At 39.5% G+C, this 12376-nt stretch overlaps 2 protein-coding genes across 6 annotated transcripts; both read left to right on the top strand.

Annotated features, from left to right (window-relative positions):
* On the top strand, window positions 1-7078 carry LOC108952136 (probable protein phosphatase 2C 44). 3 transcript variants are annotated; one of them, XM_065105188.1, is made up of 6 exons: window positions 252-475; window positions 580-643; window positions 2136-2387; window positions 2693-2969; window positions 3064-3218; window positions 6618-7078. In XM_065105188.1, the coding sequence occupies exons 3-6, from the start codon at window positions 2250-2252 to the stop codon at window positions 6756-6758; spliced, it is 711 nt and encodes a 236-aa protein (XP_064961260.1). In that variant the 5' UTR covers window positions 252-475; window positions 580-643; window positions 2136-2249; the 3' UTR covers window positions 6759-7078. The 3 variants fall into 3 exon arrangements, with proteins under 3 accessions (XP_064961259.1, XP_064961260.1, XP_064961261.1); XM_065105187.1 differs by lacking the exons at window positions 252-475; window positions 580-643 and adding an exon at window positions 1-245; XM_065105189.1 differs by lacking the exon at window positions 580-643.
* Window positions 7079-7550: 472 nt separating this feature from the next.
* On the top strand, window positions 7551-12303 carry LOC103982232 (organic cation/carnitine transporter 7). 3 transcript variants are annotated; one of them, XM_009399098.3, is made up of 6 exons: window positions 7551-7769; window positions 8221-8489; window positions 10265-10502; window positions 11033-11561; window positions 11657-11859; window positions 11976-12303. In XM_009399098.3, the coding sequence occupies exons 1-6, from the start codon at window positions 7767-7769 to the stop codon at window positions 12192-12194; spliced, it is 1461 nt and encodes a 486-aa protein (XP_009397373.2). In that variant the 5' UTR covers window positions 7551-7766; the 3' UTR covers window positions 12195-12303. The 3 variants fall into 3 exon arrangements, with proteins under 3 accessions (XP_009397373.2, XP_009397383.2, XP_064961258.1); XM_009399108.3 differs by lacking the exon at window positions 7551-7769 and having other exon boundaries at window positions 8346-8493; XM_065105186.1 differs by lacking the exon at window positions 7551-7769 and having other exon boundaries at window positions 8352-8847.
* The last annotated feature ends 73 nt before the right edge of the window (window positions 12304-12376 follow it).

Genomic DNA, 12376 nt, shown 5'->3' with positions numbered 1-12376 from the left:
TTGGTTGTCGTCGTCGTCGATCGACAGCAAAGAGGCGGCAAAGAATACGAGTCTTGTCATTGTTGTTGTTATTTAGGGTTGTTGGATTGGAAGGCTTCCCAACACCCTCTTCATCGACTGCTTCGACTGACCCGTGGATTCGCCTCGCTTCCTTCCATTGCTATATCCTCGACTCGATTCGCGGTTGTTCGTTCGCGCTCTTCGCTCCTGCCGCTATGAAGTCGGAACTCCTCAGCATCATCAGGGTCGGTGTACCTCTCTCTCTCTCTCTCTTGTCGTCTCTTGTTCGTTGAATCGTTTAGACGTGGAAGCAGCTGATTGTTTCCACTCTTCGAGGCTCGAATTTTGATAAAATTGGAAGAGACTTAGGGTTGTGGTTGGTACATGTACGAGGGGTTTTTCTCGTGAGAGGAAATGGATCGGTGGCACGCGTGATTCTGGTGATGGCTTCGTGCTTCGATTATGATGATGTAGGGTATGTTAAAAGACTCTCTTTTCGGTTGAAGCAAAGCTTTAGTAGCTCAATCGGCATGAACATCCTCAGGTGGATTTAAAATTGTTTTGGTGTCATGTCAACAGAAGAATCAAGATGCTGTAAGCACAAGAACCGTGGTCATTCAACTCGTAATTGGATGGTTAATGGGTAACTTAGCTACAATACTTTGTATTACTGGATCAAAAGTATTTACTGTGCCAAGAGGAATTACTTGTCCTGTGAACGTTTTTTATTGCAAATTTTAAATCCTATTGTATCCTTCTTGTTCCAAAAAGCTGGAGTTGAAGTCCAGCTTTCATCTTTCCTCTAAAAAGTATGAACAGCTGAAGTTGTTGATTCTAAGCAATTGCTAAGTTGTAATACCATTTTGTGTTTAATCGGCCATTCTAAAATAAATTATAGTAAATTTATTTATCCACAACACCCAAAAGTTTTCTCCTTTCAGTATATTAGTGGCTGAATTTTTTGATTTTTAATCTCTTGTTTATTTTTCTAGTTTTGTTCATGCACATTCTCAAGTTTGTCCTTTGAAGGTGTTAATTTCCAGAGCTGTCACGTTAAAAAATTGTGTATGGTACACTTGATCATTTTATAAAACCATCTCTTCGCTGCTTGGATGTTACTGATTTGGATATCAGTTCCTGTCTACTGCTATGTATGGTCTCATATATTTTCAAAGGTCGTGGAACAAATGCCAATTGACTATTTATCAAATGGAATTTCACCTTGAGTGGATGACAAAAGTAGTTTATTTACCAATGTATGCTGATGGAGCTTAAAAAAACATAGGTTAAACAGAGTCAAATCAAACAAATCAAACTTTCATTGTTGATCTCAGTGTGTTTGATGATTGCATATGAAATCCCGATAAATGTATCAAAAGGGGAAATTTGGCACGAAGAACCAACTCTATCGAGTACCAATTTGTTTATAACAGCTTACAAAATTCTTTACCAGACAATCGAAGCTGTTTTTTTTTTTAAGAATGCATTCACCCTATATGATGCATTTATCTCCAATGCAATCTTGGTGAGAAAGTTTTCTGTAAGCCTGTTGTTGAACCATGCAGTGATGTAGTTGTGCCTTCTTAGCCAGGAAAGAAAAGAGGTACTTAGCTCTTCAGGTTGTAGGCTAGCCATTTCTTTACAAGTTAAAGGAGATAGAAGTCCTTTTATGAGCACCTCGACGTTAGCTTGTTTTTTGAACTTGAATTTATCTGTATCTAGCAAACAAAAATGTGTATGCCATCAGAGATTCTAAAGTGTTATTGACAACTGACGTAAAACTGATTTTGATATCATCAAGTTCTAGCCATGAAATCTTAGATCCAATGCTGGTTGCATGGCTTCAAATACTAGTGCAGGTGTTTCTTTATCATCCCTTTTTCTCAACATTGTTATTGCAGACTTACTAGCTGTTCAAAATGACTTGTGAAATTTTTTTTTAACATTATTCAGCTGAATTGGTTTCTTCTCTGTTCTGCATGTCTGTACCATTATCCCTTTGAAAAGCATGAAAAAAAAGGTTGTCATTGGGAGTACTATTTAGTTTTTGTTTCAAGCTTTCAATCGAATGTTTACTTGAATAAGATTTACTAATGCTTGTCTTGCCCATGTTTTTCATATCTTATCTGCTGAAGACTGCGGCATGTCTCGATACGTCATCTGCGGATACTGGGAAAGGGCGGAGTAAGTTGTCAAGTAATCAAGTATCACATGGATTCCACTTGGTGGAAGGGAAAACAGGCCATGACATGGAAGACTACCATGTAGCTGAATATAGAAATGAAAACAATCACGAGCTTGGTCTGTTTGCTATTTTTGATGGTCATATGGGGGAAAGTGTACCAAGTTACCTGAAAGCCAACCTTTTCAACAATATACTAAAAGAGGTACCTTTTCACTGTCTGTGTTTCTCTAAACCTCAGTTTTATCTATCAGTAGGTACACAGCATATTGGTTCAATTTATAATCTGAGATATAACAGATGTACATGAAGCCCACTCAAGTAGCAATTGCAGATGACCCCCTTATACATAGTACATTTAAATCAACCAAGTTTTCTTTTATTTGCAGTGTGTCTATTTCCATTTAGATATCTACCTTTTGTTTTTATATCTGAAATTGGGTATTCCTTCTTGGTTTCATGTCAAATTCTTCAAAATTATGTTAATGATTTCATTCATTGCTACTGTAGCCTTTGTTCTGGAGAGATCCTCAGTCAGCAATGAAAAATGCTTACTCCTCCACGAATAAATATATTCTTGAAAATTCAAAGCAGCTGGGACATGGAGGTTCAACAGCAGTTACAGCAATTGTGATTGATGGCAAAGACTTGTGGATAGCAAACGTAGGTGACTCCAGAGCTGTTGTGTGTGAAAGAGGTACAGCAAATCAACTAACCATTGACCACGAGCCCCATGCTGAGCGAAGTAGGATTGAGAAACAAGGCGGTTTTGTAACGACTTTTCCTGGTATGTGCTCCTTTTATGATCTAATCATCATTTGACAGGATTGACTTACTTCTAGCACCAGACTATTGGGTGGTCTGAAGCTTGTTGTGATCAGGTGACGTTCCCCGTGTTAATGGCCAACTTGCGGTTGCAAGGGCTTTTGGTGATAAAAGCCTCAGGGCACATTTAAGTTCAGAACCTGATGTAAGACACATCCCAATAGATTCGACAATCAAGTTTGTTATACTTGCAAGTGATGGATTGTGGAAGGTTAGTGATCTGAATCCTTTTAATTGCTGCCATTTTAATATCAAATGTTTTATTTAGAAATATTATTCTCTGGCTTTTTATACTTTACTAAAGATATATGAACAAAAATAAACAGTACAGGCAGTATAGAAGAAAGTCTCCTTGCAAGTTTTTTTTTTTTTTTGGTTTGAACAAAATACTTCATTGTATTACTGATAGAAACCAGTATCCCAAAACAACCTGTGATTAAACTCAGAACCCCAAGAAAAATCCCTTTCTTGGGTTCTGCCAAAATATGCAACGTTATGCGTAACAACATTCACATTTCTGCTAATGTGGCAAAAATTAACTTGACAAAATTCCAATGCAGCCCTCGAAATATCTTTGAGGATGGACTGTAAGGGCCAGGGTGGTTGGGTAACTCTGTTGATGAACTCCTTCGTGTTCGACTGAATGAGCACCTTCAGCCAGCCAGCCTTCCTGCACTGCCCTGTGCAGTGCAACCAGTATCACATCGAATAGTGATCATAAGCTATCCTGCTAAGATGAATCACATCAGTGTCTAAAAACATCAAACCAACAGTCATTGACAAAGACCCGGTCCAATATAGCGGAGATACGAGGTGGGCCAAACATATTGTTACACCAGGTAAATCTAGGTCCTTGAAAACCCAATTCTAATATACCAATGTTAGAAATAAAATTTCTAATATCCATCACAGAAGGGAGTAAGCGAATGGTTTTCCACCAACCTTATCCTTCGGATCAGTGATCACATTCATATTTCATATCACCACAAATAATCCACAGTCTATTATCAAATTCACAGGAAGCAAGTAAATTCCACAAATTCCTACGCTGTAAGATGGAAGTACTTGTATAAATTATTGTAAGTATCCAAGAGCACTGACCTGAGTCGCTGAATACCACACTAATGAATTGCCTGTGTTTACTCACCGTTGTTGCTTGCAACTGCTCCTCGTCCCATCCCACCAGAATAGCTCTTGATCGCCCCTCTACCTCAACAAAATCTCCCCTCCATCTTCAACTAACCTTCTTCAAGAACCGCAAGCTCTTTTCCTCGCTGATATGCGTCTCTAACAAAGCAAAAATAGCAAGACTATATTCTTTTATAAGAAATTTGAGGTGAGCCAAGCAATCCCTCTTGGCTGCACCCTTGCAATCCCATGATAAAACATTCATGAATCTATATTTAAATTTTTGGTTTCCTAAGTGTCAAGCTTAGGCCCCATGGATTCTGTGGCTTTAGGTTTCAAGCCTCTTTTTCTTTGACTGATGTTTGAGCGAAATTAAAATGGGGTTTATACTTCACCGAGGGGTTTTTTTTTGGGCCTTTCTTCCTTGGCTGCATACTACTCTTGACCATTTGGGATTGTCTTCTTCCAGAACGAACCCGACCTCTGTTTCTTAGCTTCATCTATGGCTTAACGGAAGACTTCTAGGCATATGCTTGAATCCGGATTCCGCCATCTTCTCCTTTGTCTTTGAGGCTTGGAATTGGAAATTGTCGACGTTAGGGTTTCCTTCCCCCATAACTAAGTCGGGGTGTGCAAGGGTAGAGAACAGATTAGAGAGTATCACGTCATCCCCTTGAACAACTTCCTTCCCCTTTTCCTTAGGTCTGGTAACGTTAACATTATCTCTATGTCTTTGTGTGGAACCGCCTTTCCCAATATGCTGTTGCATCCGATTGCGGCCACTAAATGCTTGTTATGGGTTAGGCACAGGGGCAGAGAGTCCCAGCCCATCTCTATCCTTTCCTGTCACAATTACCTCCTCTACCGGATGGATTGTTGAATCGGTCCTAGTTTCCGATCTCTTGTTATTTGTGTTTACCTCAAAAATCCCTTTACTTGAGCTCAGTTTGTTCAAGCCATTCCAATGAGGTTTGGTGCCACCTTGCCCCGAGTCACCCTCTGCGATGTGATCTAGCCCACTTACAATCCGATTTAGCTTAGCCACCCTGCGCCTTGTCTTACGCTGGACCAAAACCCAGGGTCCAAACAGCTGGTCATCTTCGACCTCCCGTCCAGCTTTCAAAACCCTAACATCTTCCTTTTGCATTGGTATCACTTTAGCCCCTATTTGCTTTATGCCCCACTCTTCCGCATGCTAAACACAAGTTAGGTATATTTTTATACGCAATCGTTTGAAAAGACTTGGTAAAACCAATCTTTATCCACACTCCCCATGGAAGTGGCTTGGACACATTCATAAGAACATGGATCTTTGCATATTTTGCTCGGGTTCTCGACAAAGTGATATTATCAAGTTTCAGTGGTTTTCCCACTAGTTCGACTAACTTGTAGAGGATACTTGGACGTAGGATCTCCACCAAAATGCCCGGTAGTTGTAGCCAAATAGGAGCCTCCACCATAGTCTTGCACAATGGCCTGAAATTTTCCCTCCAAGGAGTCAGCGTTAGAGCTTGTTCGCGGACAAACTAAGGAGACCCTTTGTTAACACTCTCGCCATTTCCTCCTCATCGAAGAATTTGAAGCAAAAGAATTCAGCCGACAAATCTAGAATTTGCAAATCTAGAGAGCTTTTCCATATCTTCAGAAGAACACATCGTAAGTATTCGAGGGATGGGTGTTTCCCCTGGAATTTGCCATACAAACAGTTCTTCCATTCTTGCTTAATGCCCATCATCTCTTGTGGATCGAGTTCCAGGGTAAGCTATGAGCCATCCTGCATTCTTTAGATTTTCCCCTCCCATTTGTCATAGGCTTTCCAGAACCCTATGCCTTGGCTTTTCTAAACAAGCTCGCCCATGACGGTGGTTGGGATACCTCCACAGGTCGGCTTCCTTCCTGTTCATTCGTAGCAGCGTCCTCTCTTTCTGTAGACGATGCCATCTTCGACTGAACGATTTGTCTCTCTCCAGGAGGAGTATCCATTGGAAAAAAGCAAAAAACTATTGGGATCCCTTGCGGAGTGGCGACAGAGGTACCGACAGAAGAAGGGGCCATCGCCCCTTCAACGCCTTCGCAATCACCCCACAGAACCTTCACAATCACCTCACATTTGAGAGGGGAGTTGGAGAACACCTAACATAGTCACTTTCTCTCATTATCACCAAGTTTCTCTCTCTTCGCCTTTGTTCGTTCCTTAAAGATAAGTCTCATTGCTAGCTGATACATGAAATCTTTTGATGGAGAAATCCGTATCTGTAGTTTTTTCATTTTTATGAAAGTTTTCTACCCCTGCAAGGTTTATGTCCAAATATTGCTATCGAGCCATTTCTCCTGAAATAATGTCGGTGTCTGTGCATCTGGAGTGTTCCTAGTTATCATCTTCTGTATTTCATCTCTCATGATGTTGCAACCTGCGGAAACCATTAGCTGAATTTGGGAAACGTCTGGTAAATTTCACATTGTTTTCCTTTTCTGTCTCCAGGTAATGAAGAATAAGGAAGCTGTTGATCTCATAAAATCTATAAAGGATCCCCAGGCTGCAGCAAAGCGTTTGACAACCGAGGCATTGGCAAGGAAGAGCAAAGATGATATTTCATGCATTGTGATTCGTTTCAGATGCTGAAGCCTACAGCACAATCTTTGTGGAAATCTAATTTAGTCAGGATTGGTTTTGGCCAGAAACCTGCACGCTTGCATGAAATACATAGATTGTTAGGGTTGGGGTTGCAATCTGTCGCCTTTGTGCATATATTAGATTTCTTTTTCATACAATACATAGATTGTATTTATCATCATAGATTAGTTAGAGTTCCTTTTCGTTTTTCCTTTTGCATGTGGATAGATTGTAATAATCATAATAGTATTGCGATGGATTTTGAAGGAAGCTGGACTTGCTTGATCTATCTATATTAGAAACAGCAGATGTGCTGCTGTTGTTTGACTTGTGTTGGTCTCTTTACCAGTTGGCTCAATTTATCTAAACCTTGCAACCTCCCAGACAAGTACTGCAGCTTTCTTTGACCCCAAATATGGCGACCAAACCACGGCATTCCGTGGACATGGTCGAGTGGTTTATTTCAACAGATATCTCAAAACATTGCAGGATTTAGTATTACTTTCGACATGAGAGGATTAATGTGGTTATACAGACTATAGAATATGATTTTAAGTTGATTTAGGCTTTGGATTCGAGTATACTAATAATTATTATTATTTATAAGCTCGATTAAGTTATTTGGAGGTAAATAATGCATTTAATTAGAGGTTGGTGTAGAAAAAAAAAAGAACCCTAGAATTTGGGCTCGATTTAGGCCCGAATGAGTCAAACACGGGCCCCACAAACACGGGCGCGATGCGTACTCTATCCCTTGCGGTTTGACTTTGCCGACAAAGATAAGACATCGGAGGAGGCCGAGCAAACAAACGCACACCCTCCCTGCTTTGACCTGTTGTTGCCTCTCTCATCCTCATCACGCTCGGCGCTCTTTGGATGTCCCCTTCGATGATTTCTTCCCCTCTCTAACAGATAGATTTAGTCCGGACCATCTCCTGACAAGTAACGCGGATAGACAGGAAGAGAAAGCAGGATCCAGTCGCCGGCTTGGTTCGATCCGGTCTTCCCCGAGAACCAATGGTCCGTCTCCAAGATCTCGTCTTGTTCTTAGTTTTCCTAGCGCTCTTGTTTGTGCAAACTCCAGTATTCATGATTTCTTTGATTCGTTGTTGTTGTAACTCCTAATGCTCAGCCATGTAAGAATGCGAAGATACTATCTGGTTTCTGAAGAAAACAGGAATTCGGCAGTATTCATGAGATCGGAAGCAAGAAAAAATATTATAAGCAAGACACGGATGAGTCGTCGTGGTTTTCCTCATCGTAATAATTAGAACATATGGAGCCTTCTAATGACAGGATCCGTTCATAATCAATCATTCGTGATTTGGATCTTTGAACAAGCAGTTTGCCCTTTTGTCATAATATTGACATGTCGGAGCAAAATATTGCCTTTTTTTGTCAATTGTGTTGATAAATGCGTCAATAATGATCAACAAATGTTATCCGTCCTACACCTGGTTCGATTTTGCAGATTGAAGATGGAGTATTATCGTTTACTGTGGATGAGGCACTCTTGTCCATTGAATTTGGGAAATTCCAGACCTTTGTGCTTTGCTATGCCGGAATGGGCTGGATCTCGGAAGCAATGGAGATGATGCTCCTTTCATTTGTGGGACCAGCTGTTCAGTTGGAATGGGAGCTTTCATCTCAGCAGGAGAGCTTGATTACCAGTGTAGTTTTCGTAGGCATGCTCCTGGGTGCTTACTCTTGGGGCATAGTTTCAGACATCTATGGCAGGAGGCAGGTCCTTTTTTTGACCTTTCATTATCTTGTCTAGTGTTATACACAACATATCTATGCCTCTGCCTCAAGTTTCTGCTTCTTTGTTTTTTCTTTTTTCCTTTTCCTCTAAAATAAACAGAATGTTATTGTCTTTTGTCTGCGACCAAGCTGACTACTATGACAAGATTTAATCGAGACAGTCATCAGTGGTCCTCGGATCATACAATGTGCATGAGCTAATCCTTTTTTTTCTCTGTTGATTAAAATGAACCTAAAGCCTCAAGTATGGATTCATGCATCCAAATTGTCTCCACTTCTCATGGATGCTACTTCTAAAAAAGAGCCATGTGGAAGCATGCCCTTTTTGTTGGTGAAGGTAAACTTAATACTTCTTGTCTTTTAGGTACTGAAACAGTGATTTCTGATGGAAGCCTGGTACATAAACCTTAATTTTCCTACAGTAACCAATGTGCTTAATTTACCACTCTTCTATTACTCTTTAATATTTTTCTCTAACTTGACATCCATGTTAAATATATAGTTTAGTCGCTTTTTGCCTGACTCATTTGTAGAGCCATTTTAGAGGTAGGGGTCGGTATTGAACTCTTTGTCGGTTGCCAGAATACCTGAGAATTTGATATTTCTCACCAAATGCTACAATTTTGTTAAGCACCAACTTATCAATCTTGTTTCTCCGTTGCTGGAACGAACAATGATTTAGCAACAGTATTTACATGAATAAGTATATTATGTGGAAAACATTAGGGGCGAGATTGTAGTAAAGATTTTGAAGTATAGCCATGCCCAAGAACTATCCATAACTAGTTTATGGTACTCCGCATATGGCACTTTCACTCTTTTAACTTTTTACTTCTTTTTTCCCCAGTGAGAAAATAGTTCCTTACTGTTGGTAATTCCATTGAACTTTGTGATTCTTCGTAATAATTAGCTTTTGTACTATATATCCACATGTGGCAGCAAATTGAAACAATCCTTTTCTACAACTATAGTACTTGGAAGTTATCCAGAATTTCAGATGGAATAATTAATTATCTCACATGAATGTGCTTCTTCTGAATTTAGTATGCATCCATTTATTGCATATTGGAAGCTGACCTTTTTTTTTTTTTTCTGTGGTCATTACTCATTAAATGTCCAATTGTGATTATTTCCAACATTTCATGTTGTCACTTTGTAGGTGCATACTTTAATCTGATTATGCCTCAGACACGTAATTCATACCGAGGAAAATAGTTGACGGAAGTTTGAAGGTTTTAGGAAAATGGAATTTCCGAATAACTATTAAAATTCTTCTCTAGCAAGACAACCATAACTGCCTTAGCAACATTGAAACCGACACTTGAGATGTTCACTTATATTGAATTGTGCCAAATTTTATTTAAAAACAAATCAAATAAAATATCATTGTTTTATCATGGAATATTGATTTTCTACCTTCTTTGTATAAATTATTTCAAAGACTACACTTTTTCTTTGGGTTTCAGGCAGTAACTCTTATGCTTGATTTGCTTTCACATCACAGTAGATGTTGTTTTGACAAATTATTGATGAGATGGGAACTAAGTTGGCATATAGAAATTGGAAAGGCATGCTATTCAGATACGTCCAGAGCAATCCTATCAACATCATTCGATATAAAAGTTGATTTATGTCCTATTGCTTTATTGTGGAAAGAATTGGACACTGCTTGCAGTAAATATATGCTCTATCAGTTTTAGTGGATTGGAATTTGAATATCCTTTTGCATGCCTCATACATTTTGTTCATTTCAGGATGGGTTTCCTTTTTACGGCCCTAATAACAAGTGTAGCTGGTTTTCTCAGTTCTTTTGCTCCCAATTATTGGTCTCTAATTTTTCTACGGTTTATGGTTGGTATTGGCTTGGGAGGTGGGCCTGTGCTTGCTTCTTGGTTTCTGGAGTTCATTCCTTCTCCACACAGAGGTAAATGGATGGTTATCTTTTCGGCCTTTTGGACCATCGGCACAATTTTTGAGGCTTCGCTTGCATGGGTAGGGCCAAAATCCAAAATTATTCTGTATTTTCTCGAGTATATGCATTAGTTTAGATACTCATCAAATCGACTTACTAAATTCGCATCTTGAACTGAGTTTTTCTTCATTTTTCTATTCAAGGATGAGAATATTGCCACCTTCTTTTAACTGTATTTTAAAAGAGTTGCTGGAAAAAATGATAATTCTTTGGGCTTATACGGCTTTTCAGAGAATTGATTGATTTTGATTGTCAATCTCCTTTTTTTCCCTAGGTGATTTTTTGAAATGTCCACAACTTCTTAAACACAATAAAAGTGAAGAAGTACCATACTTCTGCTCAAAATCATGCAACATGGTTTTCCCAGCAATGTAACATAGTGCATTTACTTTTTGAGTACTTAGACATATGAAGATATAGGACTTGCAAACAATCAATATGGTGCGAAGGTGAACATGATCAGATATTAATTTTTTCTTATTGCTGTAGAGTATATTGCTATTTCGAGTTAGAAGGGTCATATTATTTTTGTTAACACATGTATTTGCAGGCTATTATGCCCAGATTCGGCTGGAGATGGTTGCTAGCTTCCTCATCCTTGCCATCATTTCTGTTGCTCCTATTTTATGCTGCTACACCTGAGTCACCAAGATATCTCTGCATGAGAGGCCGAATAACTGATGCTATGCAGATTTTAGAACAGATGGCCAGAGCAAACCATAAGGCACTGCCTTCTGGCATACTTGTTTCGGAAAGCCAACTTGAGCTCGATGAGAAATCCGATCATTCTGAAGCTGCACATTTAGTTGGAAACGGGTGGATCAAGAGCTCTCACGAGGATATGAATATGAAAGCAAGCTGCGTTAGTACTCTAAGAAGGCTTCTATCACCAAAATTAATCAGATCAACTCTTCTTCTATGGATGGTGTTCTTTGGGAATGCATTTTCCTATTATGGCATTGTGCTGCTGACATCTGAATTAAGTAACGGAAAGAGGGCATGCACAGTAAAAAGTTCACAGCCAAGTCAATCGAATGATGACAGCCTCTATAAAGATGTGTTTGTCACTAGCTTTGCAGGTATTGTTTATACTTGTGCCTGTTTACAGTGTCAATTATCTGAAGTTATACTCTTCGTCACAGGACTTGTTTTACTTTGTTTTTCTTTTGTCCAGAGGTTCCTGGGCTCATTATATCAGCCGCAATCGTGGATAGGATTGGTCGCAAGCTCTCTATGTCATCTATGCTTTTCATAAGCTGTGTGTTCTTAATTCCACTGGTATTTCCTCGGACAGGAGAAGTAACAACAGGCCTTCTATTTTGTGCACGGATTAGTATCTCAGCAAGTTTCACAATTATCTACATCTATGCTCCAGAGGTTAGTGCGATCGAATGGGTTCTGCCACAGAATCATGTAGACTTATTCATCAAACAGAAACATAATCTAAAACCTCCCTGATCCAACTGATGATCATGTGTACTCTTTGTTACTAGATATATCCAACCTCGGTCAGGGCCTCTGGCATCGGCATCGCTAGTTCGGTGGGAAGAATAGGCGGGATAACTTGCCCGCTCGTGGCCGTTGGCCTGGTGCATGGCTGCCATCAATCTGCAGCGGTTCTTCTATTTGAACTTGTAATTTTCCTTTCAGGAATTGCGGTGTGTTTATTTCCTCTCGAAACCAGCGGCCGCGACCTGACTGATTCTGTATAGGATTAGGAAGAGAAATGAATGTTCATCACATTGATTCTTAGATGACAATATCATACGTATTATATGACAATTTCATAGTACGATTTGTGAATCAGTAACTGATTCTTTACCTGATTGGGAGAATGTTTGTCCATCCTCATCATGCATGTTCATTACAACAACAATATACTTGGAACCACAAG

The sequence above is a fragment of the Musa acuminata genome, chromosome BXJ2-4 (assembly GCF_036884655.1).
Source record: "Musa acuminata AAA Group cultivar baxijiao chromosome BXJ2-4, Cavendish_Baxijiao_AAA, whole genome shotgun sequence".
Taxonomy (NCBI): domain Eukaryota; kingdom Viridiplantae; phylum Streptophyta; class Magnoliopsida; order Zingiberales; family Musaceae; genus Musa; species Musa acuminata.
This window is presented reverse-complemented; position numbering and strand designations above follow the sequence as displayed.